The sequence below is a fragment of the Abramis brama genome (assembly GCF_963993115.1).
Source record: "Abramis brama genome assembly, chromosome: 12".
In the NCBI taxonomy this organism is placed as follows: domain Eukaryota; kingdom Metazoa; phylum Chordata; class Actinopteri; order Cypriniformes; family Leuciscidae; genus Abramis; species Abramis brama.
This window is the reverse complement of record NC_139974.1, coordinates 7,598,876-7,626,264: the sequence shown is the minus strand read 5'-3', so window position 1 is coordinate 7,626,264 and position 27,389 is coordinate 7,598,876. Positions and strand designations below refer to the sequence as shown.

Below are 27,389 nucleotides of genomic sequence, written 5' to 3'. Positions count from 1 at the left end.
ACTGCTTTCTGGCAAGACCGAGAGAGCAACAGAAAAGCAAAGAAAACACCATCTATAGTTGATTCCGAACAAACACACACTAACTAGCTTACATATCAACACCACACGAGTTAGAAACAGACCCATGATCCAAAATCAATGCAAACACACTCTTTTCGGTTCGCAAATCAAACCGAGGAGTGTTTACCCGGTTGCTCATTACATTCAGCCCGGACAATTTTAGAGCCGTGCGGGGCGGCAGCGCGTCATCGCCACATAAAATATTCAAACCAATGGAGCCTTGACGGCAAAACAACAAACAAGTGACATTTTTCATCGGCCCAAAGATTTTTCTGTCAGAGAAAGTGTGTGACTCAGAGACGTTAGCCTTGGGTGCTCGCCTTACCCTGAGACAGGCGTGACACATCCCCTCCTTCCTGTGGCATTCTGGGAAGTTATTAAGCGGGCTCGTACCAATCAAACAAGAAGGAGGATCGTATAATGGGGCTTGTTTACAATCCCCGTTTGACACCGCAAAGTGTGTAGGTGCCGGTAAACAAAAAGCAAATGAATAATTGAAACTGTTAAACGTGGAGAATTTCAGACACGACCGCCTGTGCAGGAGGAATATGAGAGCAGGGACGTCCTGTCACGTCTGTGAGGTGAAGGGATTTGGTGATTACTAGATGGCCGTGCAAATGGAGAGCGAATAAATGGCTATTGGACACAGATGTCAGATGTGGCATCAGTCTCTCGGACCTGGAAAGGCTCTAAATAGACTTTTTGGAGGGTAAAGTCCCGTCTGTTTCATTTCCTCCAGAAAAAGAATTCAAATGTGCATCTTTAACAACACATTTTTATTTCGAATACAGTAATAAATCTAGGTTTTAAGAACCTTATCGGGATAGTTCACCAAAAAATAACCCTCATGCTGATCCAAACCCGTAAGAGCATTGAAAACTTGCAGATGTTGTTTCAGGGAGTTAATTCAGTAAAGGATTCATCAGACTGATTAAAATTAAATTTCTGAACAAATGATTAAAGAATCAGCTGATAAAAGTCATTTGCAGAGCATCGCCATTGAAAACACTGTAGTGTCTTACAATCAGGGATTGACATTAACACCCGCCAACCCGCCAAATGCGTGTGTATTTCAGCACTGGCCTGTAACGCAGTCACTCCTACTAGCCAACTTGGCGGGTTGAAATTTATATACAATACATACATTTTTGTCACAAGCGTTGTCAAAAATATAGATTTTGTTGGTGTTACAGGGTTTAAATTTTGGCGTGCACGCATATACACCTGCCTCTCAGCACTAAATTGAGTTATTTTTCACTGCTTATTGTTTAAACAGTCAAACACACACAAAATAATGCCATTCTTGGCGAGTATTCACATAAACACAGTCAGCTATGTTTTAAGTAAAAGTTAACAGTTGAGAAAGAAAACGCATGTGTAACAGTATAATTGATCAGTGTGTCAGGCCTTAAAGTGACAGCAGCCTAATAAACCTGCTGCCAAATTTTGAGAAAATATTAAAAATATCTATATGGCAGTTTTTCCCCATGTTATTGATGTCAAAATTGTGGCCAGTGAAAATGCTGAGTGGCTAGTAACTTTGGAAAAACACTAGCCACAGCAAAAAAGTCAATGTCATGCCCTGCTTACAATACATGCCGCCATGATTATAGGGTCCTTAGAGTGGTTACTAGGGCGTTGCTATGCTTTTTCTAAGGTGTTGTGGGAGGTTGCTTAGTGACCCAATTAAAAAGAACCAACAAACAAGTCTCTAAAAGAAAAAAAGCCAAGTGACCCTCTTTTTTTCACCTGTTTTATTCTCTGCAAAGCAAAAATAAATCCTAAGATAAAATCACTATTATTATCAGTAATAATAAGCATAAGAAATAGAAATAGAGCTGCTTGGCTAAGCAAACACCATAAAAATGGCAAAAGGCCAACATTTTTAAAAGAAAATAAGGCAGGATCTGGTTTAATTGAAGCCAAAGCCAAACAAGTCCAAGTGGCATTTCAGTGAAGCCGCTCTCGAAACCGACCCTTCTGAAGTATGTGGCACTAATTTAACCCTGATTGGAAATGATTCAATTATGTAAACGACCAGAGTGAATCGGTTTTGATTGTAAATCTCCTCATCCTTCATTCTCTTGCTCCCTGCATCCCTCTCGGGTAAACTATCTCTTGAAGACTAGGTGCTTGTGTAATCAACCGGAAATTGAGGCAACTCTAAACCTCGCCTCAACAGCAGAAAGACGAAGTCTTCAGGAATAGTGCCCACTTGTGTCGATTCTCCCCGCCCACCTGTGACTAATCACGACCCGTGACAGTAGCGGTTGACTAACCATTCCAACGTAATTGAGAGTGAAATCGGGACCATTGGGAGTATCCAAGTGGTCATGGGATTGCACAGGGGAAAAAAATAAAAAAGAGAGAAAGCAGGCACTCGCAGCAGACGTTGGTGGGTTTTGGCAGAATGAAATAAGACAGGCTGGAAACAGCCATCTGACTCTTATACAACATGATTTGTTTGAAAAGTCGGGGCAACCTCACACTGAACAGCCATCTGTCTTCATAAGATTCTTGCCAGTTCCTCAGGGCCCCAAAGATCCAAAAATACACCCAAAAAATCCACAACCAAACAATAGAACTCAAGAAAGTTACACCCAGAGCGAGAGATTAGATACAGTACAGGAATTCAAAATGAGTCTGGAGGAGCTTGAACCACAAATAGATATTTTACTGACGTAAGACAGAGTACGATTATTATACTGATATGTCTTTTACACCAAAGCAGATTGAAAATCATTTTAAAAAAAAGTATCAAAAAGAAATATATCATTTCTGGATATGTACCATGATAATGCCAAAACCCTAAACTGAAATACGAATATAATGCAAGATTACAATGACATAAAAAAAATATATATATTATATAACAATATATTATATTGCATTATAATATAATATAATATAATATAATATAATATAATAACGAACCGTACTGTGGTAAAAACAAAATATATGACAAAATATGCCATGATAAATATCAAAGTAATCATCACTATACCATGATACTTTGATATGTCTACAGTATATCATGGCATATTTTGTCATTTATTTAGTTTTTAAAGCCTTACACCACAGTTCTGTTCATTACATTATTACATTATATTATATTATATTATATTATATTATATTATATATTATATTATATTGTTTTATAATGCAATATAATATATTGTTATATAATATTATTTTTATTTTTTCTTGGTACTTTATAAAACACCATGGTATATGAACTTAATAGTCAACACAGTACTATAGTACTATGGTATGGGGACTGTATCAAAGTACCATAGTTTGAGCATGTGATACCATCACTGTACCAACTAGGCACAATTGTTTGAGTTTAAACAAGTCAGTAAGTGGACTACACTGCCATAGTATTTTTAATGTGGCAAAGTGTTCTGCTATTTGCCTTAACAAGTCTATAAATAACACACCCTGTGCCGTGTGATGCTGCTTAAGAGTTCCAGAAAACACTTCAACTCCTTCCAACCGCCTCCGACTGCCAACAGGGAACTGCCAAAAGAAACTTAATGACAGCTCCCGTCATAAACATGGATCAAACAGACCACGTGGAATCACAATGGTGTGTGTTTAGCTTCGAATCTTTTAAACAGTAATTAAGATCGCTGCGAAAGCCCATCAGAGCAATTCTACCCCGCATAAACAGTGTGTGAGGTTAAAACTCAAAGATCATGCTTATGTACCGTAATTAAAGCCTCAGAGGAAACAACACCACACACAAAGAAAGTTTAAGAGATTTCTGAGAGGAGAAACTCACCGATCTTCTTGGAGCGCTCGTCTCTGCTGTGCGTTGTGATTGGTGAGTAGATGAAAGGACTGGCGGTGGACATCCCCTGTCCCAGAAGACATTTCACCTTATGAGGACGGAGACTCACCGGCAGGTTTAGCAGAGACACAGATCTAAAACATCAGTCACAAAAACAGAGAGTTAGGTTTCGCATGTTGAGCAAGTAGCATGGTCCTGCTTCCAGAAGCATATGTGCAAGTAGACTTTCTATAATCTAGAAGACTCGTCTCAGAAACAAACAAAAAATGTAGTCAAAACGCACTGTAAATCTGATTAAAAACTAATTTTAGCTATATGCATTATGGTTCAAGAGTTTGTCAGGATGAGGAGAGGTGTGCTGGTACAGACTTGAAATTGTCATCTGGCCGACAATAAAATGGGCTAAAATGCCATATATTTTATAAAATAAATATTTTATAAATCATAAATCAGAATAGAAGACTCTAGCTTTTGCCTGAAGCCAGTAAGAAAACACCCTAGCAACCACCTAACATACCATAAAAAACCCTAGTAACCACTCACAACACCCTAGCAACCACTTAGCTATAAGAAGCAAAAAAGCTTTCAAAAAAAAAAAAGTTTCTAAATCAAGCTCTAAATCAAGCTCTCAACCATTAACCAGTTTTCCATTAACCAGTTTTCAACACTCTTCAGTTCTGTTTCTATCCATCCTGTTCCCTGATATTCATTTTGGAGTCCCCAAAAGGGGGTCAGCCCTATGTTCCCACATTTCTAAGAATTTTTTTTCACTGAAAATTTTGAAAATTAGGCCCTATGTTCCCACAGCCCTATGTTCCCACAACCACATGTTCCCACAGCCCTATGTTCTCTCATTTAACTATGTCCCCTATGAAGGGTAGGTTTTAGTGCTTGTGCTGGTACAGGGATAGCCCAATAACATCCCAGACAAGTCTCCCTCCTGTGAGGGGTAGGTTTAGGTATGTTAGGGTTAGGGCTGTGGGAACATAAGGCTGTGGGAACATAGGGGCTGTGGGAACATAGACATGCTCCCAAAAAAAAAAATCACTCTGAGCTTTATCTTGATTCTGAACAATGAGAAAAACATCTTTTTTCGTAGCTAAACAAGTTTTGTAGATAGAGGTCGCTTATTCAAAACAATAACAAAGGCGTCGCTTGATGAATGAGTGTGGAATCATGGGAGTTGTAGTCTTCACCTCCACAGCCGATGGAAAGCAATCGGATGGGACTCAGGCAGAAATCATGTTCATGGATGAGCTAATGTATTCAAGTTTTATTAACGTTACTGTGGGATGAAGCTGGGCGGGGCTAAGACACTGTGATATTGTACGTTTCTGTTTTTCTTATGCTTATGCCGCAGTCGGCCGCTGCCGCACCTTTCCTTTTTTTGGAAGATGCTGCTGTTTGGGAACACAGTCGTGTAAGACGGTTCTGGAAGGTAATTATGCCGAAACCACTTTGACAACAGACTTTGCACAGGCATTTCAGAAAACAGCATTTCATATTGAGCAAAGTCACTTGATTTTTTTTTTTTTTTTTGATGCACATCAAGAAATGTATTGGATAAATGTGTTTCCATTGTAGTTTATGCACGTTTTCTTATCGGATAAAAAAAAAATACATTTCTGACTCAATTTTTTTTTACATTTATGCGCATCTTGGCATTTCAATCCAGCAGTTTTTTTTTGTGCAATATCCAAAAATATGCATAAAAAATGTGGATGGAAACATATCTGGTGACACAGGCCTTTACAATGGTTCAAATTGCTGATTCTCCGGATTTAAACATTGTTGCAAACATTTGGGCTCATTTAGGTAGATTTTATGTGGATATTTTAATCAAAATTGTACATAGTGTGCCTTTAAACGTCTCATAACACTGCTGCCAGAGCAACAACATCTCTGAACAGCAATCAGAGCAGTTTAATACTGACATTTACTCTTTCCGATAAGACAATGATCTCGGCAAGATTTCATTATGGAACTTTTTTAAAGATATGCCTAAATTACGTCCTCTGTGTAAATCCTGGCAGCAGACAGTGAGCAAGATATTTTATGTTAACAACATGCGGAGAGGGAGATAAATATCAGGAGAAACACGGCTCGTCCGAAGTTTTACAATTTAATATCCCTTTAAGAATAAATTAAGGAATTTTAACAACTCAAAAAATCTTGAGAGAGAAGTGCTCAGAGAAATGGAGACTTCAATCAAGCCAACATGTTGAGCTTTAACCACTGGTGGGATTATGAAATACATCCGTTAAACACATTTATAGGCCTTTCTTTCCAACGCGTGCTGAACATCAGCAACTTCCTTGGGACAGATGAAAGGATATGTGAAGTTTTGTGCTTCCTTTAAAATTTTAATATGGGGAGAATAAAACAAATGAACTTCAAAAATGTTTTGAACAAAAGTTCGAGTTCAGAGGAGTCATTTTTCAGACACTGAGCTGTGGAAAAACACCATCAAAAGGCTGTGAGTGAGCGGACACTAAGATAAATGTGCTCAAATAAACAATAAAACATTTAGTAAAGGACAAATTCCATGGGAACAAAAACGCTAGGCTACTTTGAATTAAAAAAAAGTTTGATGTACAATAACATTGACAATGTGAAACCATTAACTGGATCTAAGCTGCATAAAATGACCACCATGAGTTCATTAACATATGACCTTCCACATATACATATGCATATCATCAACTTCATGAACAGAATCTTAAAGGGGTGGTATAATGCCCTTTTCACAAGAAGTCTCTGATGTCCCCAGAGTGTGTGTGTGAAGTTTTAGCTCAAAATACTCCACAGATATTTTTATACAGCATGTTAAAATTGTCACTTTTTGAGGGTGATCAAAAACGCACCGTTTTGTGTCTGTTCCTTTAAATGCAAATGAGCTGCTGCTCGCGGCACAGGGGGCGGAGCTTCAAGAGCTTGTGTCCTTTTACCTCACACAGACATGCACTGGAAATTTCAAAAACGTTTAGCCTTTTATGTTCAAACCGAAGTCAGAAAGCTGGAGAGACTCGAGAAGAAGTGACAACATGTAGACAACATTTCTGAATGGTTAGTTGGTGAATTTATGTAGCTTATGTGTAGTTATCTTCTAGTCATTGATTAGCATATTCTGTCTTGATAATCTATAAATCGTGTTCCGGGGGCGGGGTTTATGTAAATTTTAGGGTTAGTGATGTCACCCGGGAGGAATGTCATGTAGTCCCTACTAGCTGTTTGTTGTAGTCCTTAAAAAGCGATTTCTTTAAAAGAAAATATCTCTCTTTGCTTTGAACTTTGAGCGTTGTAACTTTGCAGATGTTGTTTATGCTCAACATAACACAATTACTAAAGTTAGAAAAGTGAAATCATAATCAACCACCCCTTTAAAGGGACAGAAACACAATCAGCCTGTTTAATAAAGATAAGAGTACGACCAGGAAATGATAGTACAAATATATATGACTGTTTTTGGTGCAAGGATGTCAGGGGAAAAAAACTAAAGCTACAAAAGTGTATAATATGAGCCCTTTGAAACGATCCTGGACATGTAGGCTTTCTCACCTGACGATGGGCAGTTTGGTGAACGGAACAGGAGGAAGCTTGAGTCCGTCAGGGAGGTTGATCACTTCCATTCCACCCGGACACTTGGACGTGTAGTTCTCCAAACTCTGGGTCACTTCTTTCTTCTCTGTGGAGAGAAGAAGGGAATGTGTATTTGTGTATACTGTTTGCAGCAAAATACATACTGCAAAAAAATAAAAATAAAAATAAAATAAAATACATGTAAAAGGTAAAATATATAAAAATAAATAAAATGTAAAATATGTAAAAAGTAAAATATATATATATAAAAAAATGTAAAAGATGAAAATAAAATGTAAAAGATGTAAAAAAATAATAAAATAATATAAATATAAAACAAAATATGCAGTTAAAACAAAAGGGTAATACTTTTTATGAAACCTCTGAATATGATGCATTATAAGGTATTCTTAACACATTATAATGCAACGTAAGTAATATACCCTACAATCAGTTCTTGTACATATCATTCCTCCTGAAACCTCACTGTTTTTTTTAGAGCTAACACCACACCTCATAAATCAGCAGATCATCAATGTATCTTAAGTGAGGCGAGAGCCCCAAGGGTGAAATTACCCACAATCCTCACTCACAGGCCTCTAGCCCCAGAGCAGAATATAAATTTAACAAGGCAAATAATCGGAGCATCCGTACATCATGAGGGGAGACGTGCATGGCTACCGATCGGGTCTATTTTAAGCTCTGTTTCCACAGGTGAGCGTTGTATTGACTTACTGCTCTGTCTATAAAAATGTTTACGGCCTCACTCTGCCATCAATTCACACCTCAGTCTCTCCGATAGTCTGAATCAGATCCAAATGCTCCGAAAGAATCCCAGCTGAACTGGGCAACAGGCATGCTACACATTAGAGACTAAATAATATAATGGACGACCATATTGGTATTATATATATTTTTTTTTTTAAATAATAATAATCCTATTAGTAGTAGTAGAAGTATGACCATGATGATGATTATAATATTAATAGTATTTTAAATGATTTATAACATTTTTTGTGTGTGTGTGTGTGTGTGTGTGTGTGTGTGTGTGTGTGTGTGTGTGTGTGTGTGTGTGTGTGTGTGTATATATATATATATATATATATATATATATATATATATATATATATATATATACATTCATACATACATACATACATACACATACATACATACATATATACATATATATATATATATATATATATACATATATACATGTGTGTGTGTGTGTGTGTGTGTGTGTGTATATATATATATATATTTTTTTTTTTTTTTTTTTTACAATAATGATAATAATAATAATAATATTACAAAAATATACAAAAAAATATAATTTAAAATTATTTATATTAGATTATTATTGTAATTTTATTATTATTATATAACAATGATAATAACAATAACAAAATAATAATTATTATTATTTATGACATTTTGTATTATTATTACAAATACTACTAATACTATTGCTTATATCATTTTATTTTATTATAACCTTTTATTTTATAAACAAAATATGTATATAATAATAGTAAAGATGACAAAATGTTATACATAATTTAAAATATAATTTCAATATTATTATTATTGTCATTATTATTATTATTACAAATATGTTATACATAAAATAAAGCCTTAAAATAATAATAATAATACATTTTATAAATAAATCTAAAATAGTATTACTATTATATTATTAACATTTTCATATTTAAAATAAAGCTTTATAAATAATAATAAAGAATACAATATGTTAAAATTGCTTAAATTATTATTATCATCATCATCATCATCATTATTATTATTTTCATTATAATCATTAAGTTAAATTCACATTTTTCAACAAACAAAAAGGAATCTTTTACAGCCTGAACGGGCGGGAACTGAAGGCATCATAAAACAGTTGCTGGCAGACTGCCGGCCCCTGTGGAGGATGGGAAGGTGCGACTAACTTATAGCTGCAGTAATGATTTAGCATGACCTAAAGAAAGATCAGCCCCACTGATATTTCTCATTCCTCACACAGGGATGCAGCTGCTCTGCAGAGAAGTGTCTTCTGAGAGGATGAGAGGATGAGGAGGGGTGTGATAGACATCCTTCACAACTCATTCTCATGTTGAGGGAATAATAGATCAGAAAGCCTCATATGACTCTGAAACCAGGGTACAAAAAAATGGATTTCAAATCAAATACATCCTCTGTGATTTTAGCACATCGAAATGAGGTTAAAGGTGGTTAATTCATCTGAAGAATGAGTGTGATGCAGCTAATGATATGAAATGCCAATAAATGCCATAAAAATCTGGAAAGAATATAACAAAGTGGTTTGAAACATGAAGTCAAAACGCAGGGTTTTCTTTGTCTTTAAATTGCCCACTAACAGAGACATTTTGCTCTTACATACTGCCAAACCACACAGTTCAGATCTAAAAACGCAATTTAATAGATGTTCTCTCTCTGTGTATTGTTGGTTTGACAGCGCTGAAAGACACCCGTGTGCATCTCTGGGTCTCTGTTGGACAGGATCTCTGCCCACAATTGGGTTATATAACACTAATCTCAAATAACAACAGGAAAACCAAAGTGAGGATTTTGGAGAATTTTCAAACTGACTCGATCTATTTACAAAAAGCTAGAAGTCAAATGATAAAAAGAAAGAAAATAAACTCCTGCTTCCATTTGATCCATTGAGCCAATCTTCAAATATATTAAATATATAGTATATATATATAGTGTATATATATATATATATATATATATATATATATATATATATATATATATATATATATATATATACAGTACCAGTCAAAAGTTTGGAAACATTACTATTTTTAATGTTTTTGAAAGAAGTCTCTTATGCTCATCAAGCCTGCAGTTAAAAAAAAAAAAAAAAAAAAAAAAACAGTAATATTATGAAATATTATTACAATTTAAAATAATGGTTCTCTTTTTTAATATATTTTAAAATGTAATTTATTTTTGTGATGCAAAGCTGAATTTTCATCAGCAAGTACTCCAGTCTTTGGTGTCTTATGATCCTTCAGAAATCATTCTAATATGATGATTTGATACTCAGTTATTATCAATGATGGAAACAGTTGTGCTGTTTAATATATTTTTTTGGAATACTTTTTCAGGATTCATTGATGAGTAAAACGTTAACAGCATTTATTCATAAAAACAGCATTTATTCAAAATAAAAACATTTCTAACAATATAAATCGTTACCATCACCTTTTATCAATTTAACGCATCCTTGTTGAATTAAAGTACTAATTTCTTTAAAAAAAAATAGTTATTGTTCCCAAACTTTTGAACGGTTGTGTATATTGTTACAAAAGATTTCTATTCTAAATAAATACAGTTCTTTTTAACTTTTTGTTCATCAAATAATCCTGAAAAAAGTATCTCAGGTTATAAAAAAAATATTAAGCAGCACAACTGTTTCCAACATTGATCATAAATCAGCATATTAGAATGATTTCTGAAGGATCATAAGACACCAAAGACTGGAGTACTTGCTGATGAAAATCCAGCTTTGCATCACAAAAATAAATTACATTTTAAAGTATATTAAAAAAGAGAACCATTATTTTAAATTGTAATAATATTTCATAATGTTACTGTTTTTTTTTTGTTTCTTTTGTTTTTTTAACTGCAGGCTTGATGAGCATAAGAGACTTCTTTTAAAAACAGTAATGTTTCCAAACATATATATATATATATAAACAAGTGGAATGCATTTTCTCTATTTTGCATAATTGAAAGGACTTAAGAAAATAGCAATAAAAATAGGCCTTTTCAGATTAAATATTGTCACAAAGGTCAGTTTTTACTTTTGTTTCTTGTTTCTTTTATTTATTTATTTTCTGTTTCAAATTGGCCAATGCAGAAGGTTTCTTTAATTTTTTTCTCCGTTGAAAAGATGATCTTGAAAAGATAAATGAGAAGAAGGGGAATTAGATTAAAAAGCCATCAGTCAGTGTCAAAGTGAATTATATTCTTACTAATGGACACTAAAAGGTCTGCAAGATTGAGAGTAAGTGGGTCGTGAATATATTTTTCTTAGTATATGATGAGGAGAGTCTGGCTATAGATAATCTCAGACTCAAACCACAAAAGTTTGCTCTGTTTTTTGTGCGAAAAAAAAAAAAAAGAATAACAGAATGCAGTAAGCATGAATCACAATTCTATCTACAGAGTTTTTTCCATTTTAAAATGCGCTTTCAGTTAATGTAATTTTCATAGTACTGCCTTTAATCGGTTCTCAGCATTAATCAAAAACATTACAACAAAAGGAATCCAACATATGAGGAATTCACAGTTTTTGATGTGGCCTTTGCATGTGACCCCAATTAACAGGGTAGGGAAAAATGTTAATCGCTCATTGAGATTTTCTTATACGACGTCACTGATAATCAAATGTTTTCTTTTGTGTGAAGTGATTAAGCAAGCAGGAAATCCCACGCATAGATGTTCGCCAGCTCTTATTGAACAGAGGAAACCAAATCTCACAGACGATATTTGTGTGACTAATACACTTAAAACACACAATCAAAATTAAAGGTGCTCTAAGCGAAGTCACGCGTTTTTTAGGCCAAAACATTTTTTGTCACATCCAGCAAACATCTCCTCACTGTCCGCTAGCTGCCTGTCCCCTGAACACACTGTAAAAAAATGCGGTCTCTGTAGACAGCCCAGGCTCCACAAACGGCAACAAAAACAAACTGGCCCAACCTGGACCACGAAACATAATAAACAGTGTTCCAGCCAATAACCGACAAGAATGATTTGGGGGTGGGGGTTGGGCGGTTAGTGCACGTGCAGGGGGAGTGAAGGAGAGAGAAGCATGAAGAGGGAAGTTAGCTAGAGGAGAGGTGTCCTAACAAAGAAAAACGTTAAAATTGTATATTCTTGAGAATTTTGATATGGCCGACACACGACCAAAGAGACGACGTTCCGATGAACAAACAACAAAGAAGAGGGAAAAGGAGAAGGAAAGACCTGAATTTACATCGGAAAAGTGTTCATAAGGCGGCGAGAACTCCGCCGGCAGAAGGGCTTCCAATCCGACGTTCAGGTGGCTCTGTTTTTGCTGGACAGGCGAATAAAATGGTTCATGACTGTTTCAGGAAGCACGGAAGGGAGGGGGAGGGGACGGGATGAGGAGGAGGGAGGGTCGAGCTAGCCTCCGTTTTGTTTGACAATACTTTGAACGCCAAGAAGAAGTGACTTCACCCAACATCGCTTAGAGCACATTTAATGCTCAAAATTCAGTGGAACATCTGGACAAAAAGCTTTTAAAACCAGTCTAAACTAAACACAAAAGAGTTAAACTACTTAAACCTTAATATTTACAGTCTATGGCTCCATCACGTCGGTGTCCGTCACCAATGAAATGTAAGATGAGCTACGAATGTCAAGTGTGTTAAATGCATTAAGAATTTTAACACATAGTTTTTCCTCATAACTAATTAATTAAATAAAGCGTTAAATCGACAGCCCTAATATATATATATATATAAAAAAAATATTGTACAAAACTTTTACTCAAAATTCATCACATCACCTCAGAACTCCTTGATTTCGCAAACGTTATTTCTCCTTGATAACGTTATCGACTCTAAACTCTAAACTCTTGAAACATGACTGAGGGGTAGAAAGCCTGCAGCTGTCGGAAGAGATGAGCTCGGGTGCTCGGGTTTATGCGAGGACTGCTGACCAGATATAAGCAGAGATGACTGTCACATAAATTATGAATAATGTATAAGCAGGGCGCTGAAGTCCACTGCAATGAAATTACTGACTGCAGATGCAGAACAAACACACAACATGCTGACAAATGTGTCAAACTTCTCAATCGGAGAGAGAAATGCAGGCCGAAAAAAGGTGTGTTGTAAATTGTGAGCAACTAGAACGACTGACTCAGAAAATTGCTGTTTACAGCAGTGCGGTGAGGAGGAATGGATTGGACGTTACAGTCCATGGCAAAGGTGTGCAGAACGGCGTCCGCATGTTTCGCTGCGAGAGGAAGGGGTTGTTGTTATGGAAACCATCATGCTTCGAGAGCGAAGGACAGGGTCAGCGAGGGAAAAGTGACTCGCTAAACAATTCATGAGATGTTCAGATGAGGGGTTTATGTCCCGTTTCTCTCGTCTGTAACTGATTAGAGTCAAAAAAGACATCAGAACATGGTTAGAATGAAGGTAATTGCATGCCGTCTGATCAGGGTGTAATTACCGACTTCGCGCAAGTCACTAACTTGATACATTGCGAAAATTCGAGTCAAGTATGAAATGAGAGGGTTCGGCCCCTGAGGGAGAGACTTAAAATGACAGAAGGCCAGGATAGAGAAATAAGAAACATACAATCACAGGCATTTACACCATTATATGTCACTCTTAAGATATAGTGAAAAACAAACTCTAAACACCATAAATGAGTGGTTATTCTTGTCAAGACAACCATAACAGCCAGTGTCGTTATTGTTCCCTAAAGCTAATAAAAAATGTTATCAGTAATTGATATAAAAAAAAAATAAAATATAAATATAAGATGAAAACTAGAAATGCTGCTTTGGTTACCAACTGAAAAAAAAAAAAAAAAGTTGAAGTACTAAAATAAAAAATCAATTAAAAAGGGTATTTCCATGCAGTTGCTAAGGAGTTCTGGTTGCTTTTGTGCATTTTAGTGTATTGCTATGTTGTAGCTAGTGTGTTTTGGGTGATTGTTTAACATCGTATAAATGTTTTTTTAGTACATTGCTATGCAGTTATTAGCAATCCTAATAGTTATGCTTGGCTTAGCAAAGAGCACTAAATATTCTGAATGTGTTCACCAGGTTCATCCCTAAAATCCATTTAAAATTGCTTGTCCTTGTTTCTGTCACAAACGTCTCTTTCTCTCAGTCTCCCCAGATCCGCACTTAATATGTCAGGGACAAGGGTGCTTTTAGCAAGAGCCTAAAAGTGAGAAAGAGGATGTTTAGAGAGGTACACACAGTGAGAGGTAAGTAAGTGTGTGTGTGTGTGTGTGTGTGTGTGTGTGTGTGTGTGTGTGTGTGTGTGTGTGTGTGTGTGTGTGTGTGTGTGTGTGTGTGTGCTATGAGAGAGACCCAGTGAGTGTGTTGCTTGTGTTTGTGTGTTAGTAGGGGTTGTAAAGGTTGTGTGTGTGTTTGTTTAAAGCGGTATGAGAGTGAGATTAGCTCGGGGCCACAGAGACCTGAGGGGCCAAGTTTTTTATTCAGTTCAAAGAGTCTAAAACCACTTCCATTCACACAAACTTTCAGTCCATGTACCTGACTGCATATATGGATGAATGTCACAGAACATGTATAAAAAAAAAAAATTAAAAAACATTTCTGGATAACATTTCACCACAAAATTAAATCACATCTTTTATTCATTAATGTATATCTTTTTATTTTTATAAGAAAATATAGTCTGTTTAAGGATTTTTTTATTTTTTTTATATATTTTTGCAACATACCCAGGTCACAATTCAAAAGTCTGAAATAAAAAATAGTTTTTATATTGTTATTATATTACATTTTTCATAAAAGAAAATAATTGCTACTCCTAGGATTGTTGATTTAATTACATTGTGACAATTTCAATAAAAGAGACATGTAAGCATATTTTCCTCCTAATTTCTCATTAAAAAAATACTGTATTAAAAGACAATCACTACGGAAGGAAGGAAGGAAGGAAGGAAGGAAGGAAGGAAGGAAGGAAGGACATACGGAAGGATGGAAGGAAGGAAGGAAGGACAGATGGAAGGAAGGAAGGAAGGAAGGAAGGAAGGAAGGACAGATGGACGGATGGAAGGAAGGAAGGAAGGAAGGAAGGAAGGAAGGAAGGAAGGAAGGAAGGACAGATGGACGGATGGAAGGAAGGAAGGAAGGAAGGAAGGAAGGAAGGAAGGAAGGAAGGAAGGAAGGAAGGAAGGACATACGGAAGGATGGAAGGAAGGAAGGAAGGACAGATGGACGGATGGATGGAAGGAAGGAAGGACGGATGGAAGGAAGGAAGGAAGGAAGGAAGGAAGGAAGGAAGGAAGGAAGGAAGGAAGGACGGAAGGAAGGACAGATGGACGGATGGACGGAAGGAAGGAAGGAAGGAAGGAAGGAAGGAAGGAAGGAAGGAAGGAAGGAAGGAAGGAAGGAAGGAAGGAAGGAAGGAAGGACAGACGGACGGACGGAAGGAAGGAAGGAAGGACAGACGGACGGATGGAAGGAAGGAAGGACAGATGGACGGATGGAAGGAAGGAAGGAAGGAAGGAAGGAAGGAAGGAAGGAAGGAAGGAAGGAAGGAAGGAAGGAAGGACGGAAGGAAGGAAGGAAGGAAGGAAGGAAGGAAGGAAGGAAGGAAGGAAGGAAGGAAGGAAGGAAGGAAGGAAGGAAGGAAGGACATACGGAAGGATGGAAGGAAGGAAGGAAGGACAGATGGACGGATGGATGGAAGGAAGGAAGGAAGGAAGGAAGGAAGGAAGGAAGGAAGGAAGGAAGGAAGGAAGGAAGGAAGGAAGGAAGGAAGGAAGGAAGGAAGGAAGGAAGGACGGATGGAAGGAAGGAAGGAAGGAAGGAAGGAAGGACAGACGGACGGACGGAAGGAAGGAAGGAAGGAAGGACAGACGGACGGATGGAAGGAAGGAAGGAAGGAAGGAAGGAAGGAAGGAAGGAAGGACAGATGGACGGATGGAAGGAAGGAAGGAAGGAAGGAAGGAAGGAAGGACAGACGGACGGATGGAAGGAAGGAAGGAAGGAAGGAAGGAAGGAAGGAAGGAAGGAAGGAAGGAAGGACAGATGGACGGAAGGAAGGAAGGAAGGAAGGAAGGAAGGAAGGAAGGAAGGACGGACGGACGGACGGACGGAAGGAAGGAAGGAAGGAAGGAAGGAAGGAAGGAAGGAAGGAAGGAAGGAAGGAAGGAAGGAAGGAAGGAAGGAAGGACGGACATACGGACGGATGGACGGACGGACGGACGGATGGATGGATGGATGGATATATGTGCACTTTTTTTTTTCCAAGGGCCATAAATGGGCCAGACTAATTAAATCTGGACTTGAATCATATTGTGTGTTTTTAAATGTATTGTTTTTTTGTTTGTTTGTTTTTTATTCTTGTTTTAAATATTTTTTATTCTATTACTATATATTTATCTATTAACTGTTGTTGACAGTGTCACTTTTTATCCTCTAGGCTGCTAACTGAGTGATTGATGTCATCTTAATTTCGTTGTGTAGAGATAAGCAATGACAATCAAATCAAATCAAACATGTGTAAATAAAAAGTGTCTCTACAGTAAAGTCTTCTTTTTTATTCAAAGCACCTTACATAAAATCATGATGTTAATGTTTATAATATCTTAATATTTTCAGGCCTTATAGTTGCATTTAGCACATTAGAGCAGGACAATAATACATTTATAGAGTGTTGCTATAATGCAGTTTCCTGCAGGTAAAGCCTTGTCATGTCATTTGGACATATCCATTCACAAAATGTGCTACTAACTTCTAAATAAAACTAAATTAACACCGCAGACATCAGAGCGGAGCTGAAAATGAATATCTGTGTTGCAATTTACACCTTTCATCCGGTGAGAATTTCTCAAGTGCCTTCGCCAGCTCTCTAAATGAAAGCTCTTTATTTGGCATTCTTGATTTGTCTTCACAAACGTCGTCAAAAATAGCCGCCGAACACATACCTCAAATAGCTTATTTCACACCGCTCCGTTCAGACAACACAACCCCTGCTGACATGTGAGCTCTGGCAAATGAAACTCGACAAAATACTAATTAACCAACATCACTTTCTTTTCCTCACTGTCTCTCTCAGCCGGTTTCAGTCTCAGCATTTCTCTCTGTAGATTTCCTCTAAGATCCTATCAATAAAAACAAATACGGAAATCAAATATTCAAGGCAATATTGTAGGACAGGACTAGAATTTGATTTAACATTTCTTATTATCAACATTGTGCTAATATTTTTGTGGAAACCATGATACTTTTTTTTTCAAGATCCTTTGATGAATAGAAAGGTCAAAAGAATTAATTTATTTTAAATAGAAATCTTTTGTAACCGTTTAAACATCTTTAATGGTGGTGGTGGTGGTGGAGAGTAAAGCGCTTTGGGTGTACAGTAGTACACATGAAAGCCCTATATGAATCCTTCCTTCCTTCCTTCCTTCCTTCCTTCCTTCCTTCCTTCCTTCCTTCCTTCCTTCCTTCCTTCCTTCCTTCCTTCCTTCCTTCCTTCCTTCCTTCCTTCCTTCCTTCCTTCCTTACTTAGCTTATTCTAATGATCAAAATTGTAATGTGGATGTGTTAAAGCTACTAAAAGGAAAATAAACAAATATTTCTTGAATTTATGCAAAGTTTATCAAGGTCTACAAACCAACGATTAGTTTCCTATAATATGCAACAGCTAATATAATATTTAAGTTGGTCTCCTGTCTTATTCATGGAAAGTGTCTGTAAAAGTACAGGAATGGGAAGTATCCTGTAAAATAAAGAATAAAATAATCCTGGTATTTCACTCATGTTTAGAAAAGAAAAATTACACACACTTACATTTGTCTCTCTATCCAGCATCTCTTCATTTCTTTATTTCATTATCTCTTCCATCTAGTTTTTGGAAGCATGTATTCTGCTACATATGTAAATTTTTATCCACCTCTTTCTCTCTCTATCTGCATTAATCACTTCATAACACAAGCATCCACCTGTTATCTGTAGGCAGAGCAATTGTTCACAACAAAGCTCTGCTTTGAATAAAACATCCCCATCTTTTCTTCTAATATCATTCTGTCAGGAACTGAAAAAGCCGGTACCCCTCATATGCTAACTTAAAAGAATCTCGGAATCTCCTGCTCTGTTATCCCGTCAAGAGTTCGGATTGGCACTGATCAATGTCAAGCAGACGTGTTTAAATCAGACGCCTCCATTCTGTGAAGTGTCTTTGTGCTGAGGGTGTTCCTAACAACTGCAGCTAATCATTAGCCATTATACAGCAGTGTATAACAGGGCGGGCGGCAATCTGACTGTACTCCCTGTTCTTTTCTTTTTTCTGACAGATGATTTCAGTGATAAAATCGAGAAAAGCATCAGTAGGCCGACTGCAACTGTAAGTCTCTTCACCTCTCAGATGGGACACTTTAATTCAGTTGGACTGAGAAGTTCTTCCTAATCAAAAAGCTGCACGATCAGTCGTTAAATGATCGTGATCTCGATTCAAACACCCACGTGATCTTATTCCTAAATGACGGCAATTCTGCTATATGTCTATTCAACTTTTGACAAGTACGATCACAGCGAAGATTCAGATCTGCCAGAGCAGCTTCACAAACAGTGAACCACACAGTATCATTATTTCTGTGTTACAATCATTCAGATGAACACAGAAGTACTGGGATACAAGTTTATAGCTTGGATATAAACACTGATGTCTACGGTAGCGATCAAAATAGAGTAAATCATGCAAGACTGTATTAATTACACCGTTACACCAGTAGGTGGCGACAAGTGACTGTTAAAAAATGTATTTGTCATTTAATCATTCATACAAAAATGCGTATTCATCTGGTAATGAAACAAGTGAAATATGTATGAGTGAGTCATTGAATTATTCATTCAACCTTTTCAATATTCATTCAATATTTAAATAGACTGCAGCAATTACCATTTATTCAGAACCTCTTGTAAATTACATGTAATTTTGTTTAGTTGTCTATTCAGAATCATGATCTCCAACAACACTTCACAGACAATGAGTGGAAGGAGAATTTCAGAATGACAACAGTCATTTATGACACTCATTTCAACAACAACAGCTTGTTTCGAGCTTCATACATCAGTACGGTATTCCTACGTCATTGCACATGCGCAGAACTTTCCAGTTTCGGTGTTCAATCCGATCAAGTGTTTACATGACCTATATGGATAAGAACAGGTTTAAACCTTCCCTTACGGTCCGAATCAAATTTCAATCGGATTAAGCCTACTCATTCCAATTGACGTGGTTACATGAGACTTTTTTATTCCAACTGTGCAACTAGTCCGATTACACTCCGATTATTAGGGTCCAGGTGAACTCAGCTAGTGATTGACAATCTATGTATGTAACGAGCATCATTCAACTAATACTGAAAAAATTTGAGAAAATGTGAAAAAATGTTTGAGTGATGACTGAAAACAGTTGTTGTTTTTTTTTGCTGGTTGACTGAAACAAACACTATACAAACAAACTGGTTTGCTAAAAATGAATAAAATTTCTCAACTTGGTACAAGTGTGCATTCCTATAGGGACTAAATTTGATCTTAAAAAAAAAGGACTAAATTTGAGCTGTAAGCCAAAGCGAGTGATATTCTCAGAACCCCAGTGATAAATCGATGTGAAATTATACATTTTCAATTAGAAAGTGGACATACTATAATGCCAAAGTACAACATATAAGATATCTACTATAAGACTTCGACTTGAAGCGTTCAAGCTTCTGTTAAAGGCGGCCCAAAATTCCTATAAAGTCCCGAAAACAGATCGCATCGCTCATTAGACAAAATAAGAGTGATTGGTTTGGCTCTCAGGGAAGTGTAGAAATGGGTTTTATCAGAACTTAGGGAGCCATTGTTCCTCAGACACTGTGTTGAAAACAGCGTTCGACCAATGCCTGAGCTCAGCCGAGGGAACTCTGGATTTGTTCTGTCTGGTAGGAAATGATAAGCTTGACAGAGCTCAATACCCAAGAGCTGCAGGCCCAACCGTGTGTGTGTGTGAGAAAGAGAAGCAGACAGGATTACAGCACACCTCTGTGGGGACAGGATGCTGTGAAGTGGACCATGGCTGAACAACAAAAAAGCAACATCAATCTCTTTTCAAAGACACAGAGGCTTTCAGGAAAATCCAGGTAACACACACACACACACACACACACACACATATATGCATACACACAAGCACATACATCTTTAAACTTAAGCAGTGTTCGGGACACTGAAAGTAGTAACACTTTTAACCAAAATACATTTTCAGTAGCTCAGTATTTTTCAATTTCAATACAATCTAGCTGTTCTTTTAAAAGCAATTTGTTTTTAACAATATGGTGTAGCAGGACAATATGCAAAATTTCTATATAAAGATTTATAAAAATCATTTTGATTCAGACACATTCGCTAATGAACCACTGAACCTGGTTTGAACCCAGATTGAAAAATGAAGATCAACTAGAAGAAAAACTAGAAAAAAAAAAAAAAAGACTATAGAAATTTCCAGGGCATTTCCATTATTTAATATTTTATTAAATATCAGGCCTGTAAAATAGTTTTAACATGAGGCGATTATCAAATGTGCCTCTCTGAAGTAACACTGCAAAATCTGAATCATGATGAATCAGTTCAATTATTTCAGCATCAAAAAAGCAAGCGAAAATAAAACTCAATACTGTTCCCAAAACCGTTAACATCATTACATCTTTTGTAAATTGCATTTTTTATTTCATTAGTTATAGTTTATTAATTATTATTATTTTAATTAATAATTATCTATTTAATTCACTATAATTAAAATAAACTATAATATATTCATATAAATTATACACTGTAATTCAAATATTATATAGTAAAATAAATTATATAAGTGTGGTAAAATTAAACATATGGACCTTCAGTATTGTACGTTGTGTTTTTTGTTTTTGTTTTTTCAAAAGAGCAACTCTAACTGTAATTTAACTTCTTTACTTTGAATACCCTGGTGAACTGCACTTTTAAAGTATCTTCCCCAACCCTGCATTCAACATTCACACACAGGCTTCTAAAGGAATAAAGAAAATAAGTCATTGTGTAGAGAGAAAGTGATTACCCTCTAAAAAGAGCATGACTGGAAGTATAATATGACGATTCCATAAAATACAGGCCTGAAAATACAATCACAAGTCATCATCGCAGCAGAATCCATCTACATAAACGCACTCCAGTGAACATTTTATCTTTACTCTTTCTTTTCATCTCTTGTCTTTTAGACGAGCACCGTCTGTTTGTCAGAATCTCTCTGAACAGGCTGAAAGCATCTACTGCACAATGAGTGCTTGTTTTAATACGTCTGAGGGCTACATTTCTGAAAATGTCTTCAATAATTTAGTAAAACCAACTTAAGGAACAAAAACCAGTTCATAAATGGTACCAAAAAAAAGTTAATTCAATTAAAGTGCACCTATTATGCTTTTTCAAATATGACCTAATATTAATATAACTGTTTGTGAATGTAAAAGGTCTGAAAAGTTTTAAGACCAAAGTGCACAACAAATAAAGTTATTGAGTCCTAAAAAAAGAATCGATTCAGAACTGCTGAAACGAGTCGTCAGCAATTTCAGTCTCACTTCCTGTTGCATACATAACACTGTTGTCGTGCGAATGAGCAAGTCAGAGCGCGTTAAAGGTTTTCTGTTAGAACGGTGTCATGTTAGCGGCCCCTAAGTTAATAACTAATGATCTTTGCAACAGAAGTGGATCAATCAAAACTAACTTTAGCTGGACAATAACTTTATTCTAGAGCTGCTGCAAACCCAAAACAATCTCTGCTACTTTAATTTCTTATTATCAATGTAAAGCTTTGAAACAATCTATATTTTTAAAAGCACTACATAAATGAAGAGGACTTGACTTGACTAATGGGTGGAAATGCATTTGTTATTTAAACAACGTGGCGCAGGATGTGAAAATGATAACTGCGTCAGGCTGAAACTAGCAAAAAACACTTGGACTGGCACTGCATTGCGCCGGGTGTATGATAGGGCCCAATATCTTCAAAAACTGTTGTCAGACTTTTTAAGAAATGAGGTGATGTGCAATGAATATTAAGAGAAAATTAAAGTGTTTTTGTTTTACTTTGGATGCATGTAAACCTTTTTGTCAGAGACCTACAAAACAAAATTAGGAGCTTTTAAATTAGCATAATTGAGGCACAAAAACTAAAATCCCAAATGAGCCCAAAACTTCAACAGAAGGTCTTTAAAACCTTGTGTGTAAAGGTTTTGAGTCCCACGTCTTACCCTGGTCCGAGAGGAAGTCCAGCATGGTCTGTAGCAGGAAAGATAGATGTCTGACAGACAGACCTGGATTCCCCATACGACGAGACGCATAAACCAGTTCATGAAGCAACCGTAACTGCACTGCCGCCCATCCACGATGGGTCCCTACAAACAGACAGAAGGAGAAAGCATTTAAACACACACAAAACAACACTTTTTTATGGATTTAGTTCACATGCATTTCCACCTTCTGATTTTTCCCAATAGTTCAAAGTTAAAAAGGCCCTTTCATGGTAGTCCTTGCAACAAGATCAAAAAAAGTCTTCTTTAACTGATGAAATATAATGTGACAGGAAGGTCAAACTCGGCCAAGTTTTGTTTGTACATACAGCATCTTTTTCTGCTCAAGCTGTCAGAGAGGCATCATAAAATGTACAGTCCTAAATTACATGATAAAACAGCCCAGTTACAAAACTCATCCATCAGGCGACTAACACGGCCGTCAGAGTAAAGAGAGAGAGAGAGAGCTGAAGCTGATCCGTGCTGCTCTGGAACGATCGTGAGGATTTATCACTCCACACAGTTCTGCCGCTCACATGACCGTCTGTTTCACAACTCACCTTTCACTCAATTCATGCAAATCCACACTAAGCTTTAGAGTAGTGAGAGTGTGTCTGCAAAAAGAAACTGCAACATTTCTGCTTGCTGATGCTTTTTCAATAAACTGTAATCAATAGTCTCCAAGAAACTGTTTAGAACGGCACACTACAATACTACAAAAGTCTATAGGCATGGGATACAATGGTAACCTACTGCATGTGTCAAAATGTGAAGTATACACACTATATTCCACAACCCAATGTGCTCAAACAAGAAACAATCATAATTCTTAACTTATTTTATTTTTATTTTATGCATTTGGCAGACACTTTTATCCAAAGCAACTTACATTGCATTTCAAGGTACATACTTTTTTACATTTTTATCAGTTATTGCTTTCCCTGGGAATCGAACCCATGACCTTGGCGTTGCATGACCTTGGCGTTAATTGAACACGCAATTTAATGAGATCTCCTGCCGAACATCCAAAATGACAGATGCATCCTTATTTGCATTCCACCTATGTTCTAAATGGTATATGATATTATAGTGTGTCCCAAATCAGAGAAGTTAACAAAAAAAATGTATGCAAGGATTTGCCCAGGTCTCTGGGTTATAATTACCCACAAGCCCTTGCACTACAGAAGAAGAGCAGTTTGTTTGTAGAAAGATGGAATGCGTGATCAAAGCTGCTGCAATGTTTATTTTTTTTATTTTATTTTTTAAATGTGTGAATTTAAAAGTGAATAATGAATTTGGCAAATGCAATAGTATACACATAAACAGCAGATTCAAAGTTTGGAGGATCAAAAAAATAATAATAATATATATATATATATATATATATATATATATATATATATATATATATATATATATATATATATATATATATATATATATATATATATATATATGAAGAGTTCATATGCAAAAGCCTCCAAGTGCCATCTGAAATTTTCTTCTAGAATGATCATTTTTGTAAAACTTGTATATTTAAGTTAAGTAATTTCACTTAAATGACAATTAATAGGTAATTTGCATTGCCATTTAAGTGAAATTATTGAACTTAAATATACGAGCTTGATAAAAATGATCATTCTAGAAGAAAATTTCAGATGGCACTTGGCTTTTGCATCTGAACTCTTCATATATATATATATATATATATATATATATATATATATATATATATATATATATTATCCTATCTTCCTTACTCTGAGGTGCCCAGTTCCTACACAGATTGTTAGCTAGTAAATGTATATATGTTGTCTTGAGATTCTGATACTGTGTTATTGAAAATCAAAGAAGAAAATTAATTTAAAAAAATATATATTATAATAATTAAAGCCCTCCAAAGACCAGATTCTGTCCAAATCCTAGTTAGCAAAATATTATGTACATGCATAAGCTCTATTCCCCATGCCGTCTCATCCTGGAGTCAGCCATAAATGGATCTCATGCCTTTTTATTATGCACAACCTTATCTGCATATAATTTCCATATGCATTTTCCATCCAGACACCCATTAACAGATACTACAGCGTATTAGCGCCATCAGAAACACATTAGGCAACTATAATTTTTATATAATTTTTGCAGAAAAGAAAAAAACTACTGTCTGACATCAGCCTATTACTGAAATATCTTTTGTAAAATAAAACATTCAACATGTATACAGATTACTGTTTACCTTTACAAAGTACTACAGTAAAATAAAACCAAAATTTATTATAAAATACATCTGATCCACACATGAGGATGAGGAAGCACGTTTATTTTAAATGTGTACTATGGATTTTAATAATTTAATGCAGTTCATTATTTGGATCAGTAAAAGTGTGTACTTTCCAATTTTGTGCATACCCAATATTATTATTCAATAGGTCCCTGATCTTTAACCATTACACCCCATAAAATTAGAAGATTTATAAACAGCTGCTGCACATTTAGCTGCCAATTATTAAAAACAGCCACTTCACTCCCTCATCAACTAGAAATAATACATCCCGCTGCAGTTCAGGGCTCATAACAGGCCGTTGAGTCTCTAGGAAGCGCTTTACGGGACTCCAGGGTCTGCTGTAGTTCTGTGTTCGGTCTTTGTTTTTTCACTGGACTTTCCAAGTCCATGCGCACAACGCTTGAGCTAAACGCAATCAATCAGCGGTTGAGGATATTTTCTTTCTCTCTCTGTGCCTAAAGAGAGCTGAGCTGGAGAATCCCAGGCCAATTAAAAACCCATTTTCTCTTCTCTCTCTCTCTCTGCACTCCATGGTGTCTCTATTGACCCTTCCCTCTTTCACTTAAAGCTTCAGCAAGCCAGGATCACCTCCAGCTTCAGCCTACACATGTGATGGGGTCTCCATGCCCTCCTGCTCTCAATGACATCACAGACTCAACACAAAAAACACACATCATCGACTGCTTTAAATAGACCTGAATGAGGGAACGGCTGGGTCTGCAGCGTGAAATCAAAACTGACTCTCAAATCTTCTATCAAAATGTAATAGCATTCTCCTGTCTCTCAAAACAATGTTTCTGCTGACAATACCAGCACTTTGAGAGGGAAGTGAAAAATAATAAAACAAACTTACCAACCAAACAAAACCATGCAGAACTATTGCTATGCGCTTGCTAAGGTGTTCTAAATGGTTTTAATAGCATTGCTATGTGGTTGCAAGGGGTTTATGGGTGGTTACTTACTAAAGAGCTCTTTGCCAATTCTCTGATATTCTGGTCTCTAGACATGACGAGTCCCATCTTTTTTCATCCGTAATGGAATGGAAGTTAAATGCCTTGCGAATTCCATTCTGTGTCATTATAAAGAATAACAATGATTTTCTCTCTCCAATTTGCAGGATTCTGAACGATATAGACAGACCCTCAGGCAGTGTGTGTCTAAATCTAAACATCTTTATTATTCCACGCGTGTGTGCGAGTCGGCAGGAGGTTGAGAGGATTTCATATTAAAGAGAATATAGTTAAGGACCCTACAGTAATGCACCATAGAGTCTGACATCACAGCTCAGGGTCAGATCTCCTCTCGGCGCTGTTTTCCAACACAAAGAGTTGACGGAATATATATCACCCCTGAGAGGAGCCCTTCAAAACACACAACGCTTTTCTGCAAGCATACAAAGAGGGACAAGGTTACTTCAATGCTGCCTGGTCAGATTACAAATCAACCAAAGCTCGTTTATGAGTCAGAGGTATTTACAGAAAAATGAGCAATTCGGACTGTTCACATTCTGCCGATGTATTGCGAAAGACGTCAGTAAACAAGAGGTAAAATGGGTCGAGAGGACAACAATGAAATAAAACACAGTAATAGCATGCATTTATCAAACAAATGACAGCATTTAATTAATTAAAAGAGCAACCGTGAGGGGGGGAGGGGGGTGATGATGTCATTATCCCGGTTCAAAAACCTTGAGACACTGGCACGTACAACACTTGCGCCATAATGCATGCAAGGCCGTATTTCTATTCCAGACTTGCATGCACATTACTTCTTTGTTTATTGTCAAAAGGAGTCTGTCTTAAATAGGCCTGAGGACATGGAGGAGGACAATGCCTTTCAAACAGGTGAAATAGATACTGAAACTTCTGGCCGACTGAAGTGTATTTTTGAATGCCTGAGGGTGATATATCTAGAGAGCAGGGTGAAAAATGCTAGAATCACAGAGACTTGTTTTCATGTGATTTTGATTCAGTTGTGTCATGATTTTGACACAGAAAACAGTCTTAAGGCACTTGCACACTGAGTCCGAAATTCTCGTCCGAAATTTCCGCAGGTTGAAAAATAAATACAACCTCACGTTGTATCAATCAAGTTTACACACTGCCTCTGGAAATTTCATCTGTCATAAAAAAAATTCGGACCGGGTTCGATTTTCTGCGTTTTTCGCATCCGTCGCAAGCATTTTGTTTCAAAATAGCAACAAAGTAGCAACAACATGTTTCAGAGCCACCGAATGATGAATCCGAAAAAACTTAGGGCTGTACGATTAATCGCAATAAAACCGCACGTGATTTGGCAAATGCTGCAATTATTTTATGTGCAGCTTGTCAGTGGAGTGCAGCTGATCGGTAGTAAATACTGCCCCATTTGAACGCCAGAGGGCGCAAACACGATAAATATGCCCCGCCGCAGAAGTACAATAATGCGCATCATTAAACAGAAGATTGAAACGCTTTGATTAAACATGACTTATAAATACACGACTGCCTTATTCTGTGTAAGAAGCCACATCATCTCACTGAAGGATGCTCAACTGTCATTATGAAGTGAGTTTGGAGTAAATGCATGTTATTAAATGTTGTCTGTTGT

At 36.5% G+C, this 27,389-nt stretch overlaps 1 protein-coding gene across 1 annotated transcript in view; it reads right to left on the bottom strand.

The window, feature by feature from the left end:
• Positions 1-27,389, bottom strand: part of trappc9 (trafficking protein particle complex subunit 9) — a 213,192-nt gene that overhangs the window by 168,717 nt on the left and 17,086 nt on the right. The window contains exons 9-11 of the mRNA XM_084130741.1: positions 22,478-22,621; positions 7,412-7,538; positions 3,845-3,987 (exon numbers count right to left, since the gene is read on the bottom strand). Of these exons, the coding sequence (XP_083986867.1) occupies positions 3,845-3,987; positions 7,412-7,538; positions 22,478-22,621 (414 nt within the window). The remainder of the gene's footprint in view (positions 1-3,844; positions 3,988-7,411; positions 7,539-22,477; positions 22,622-27,389) is intronic.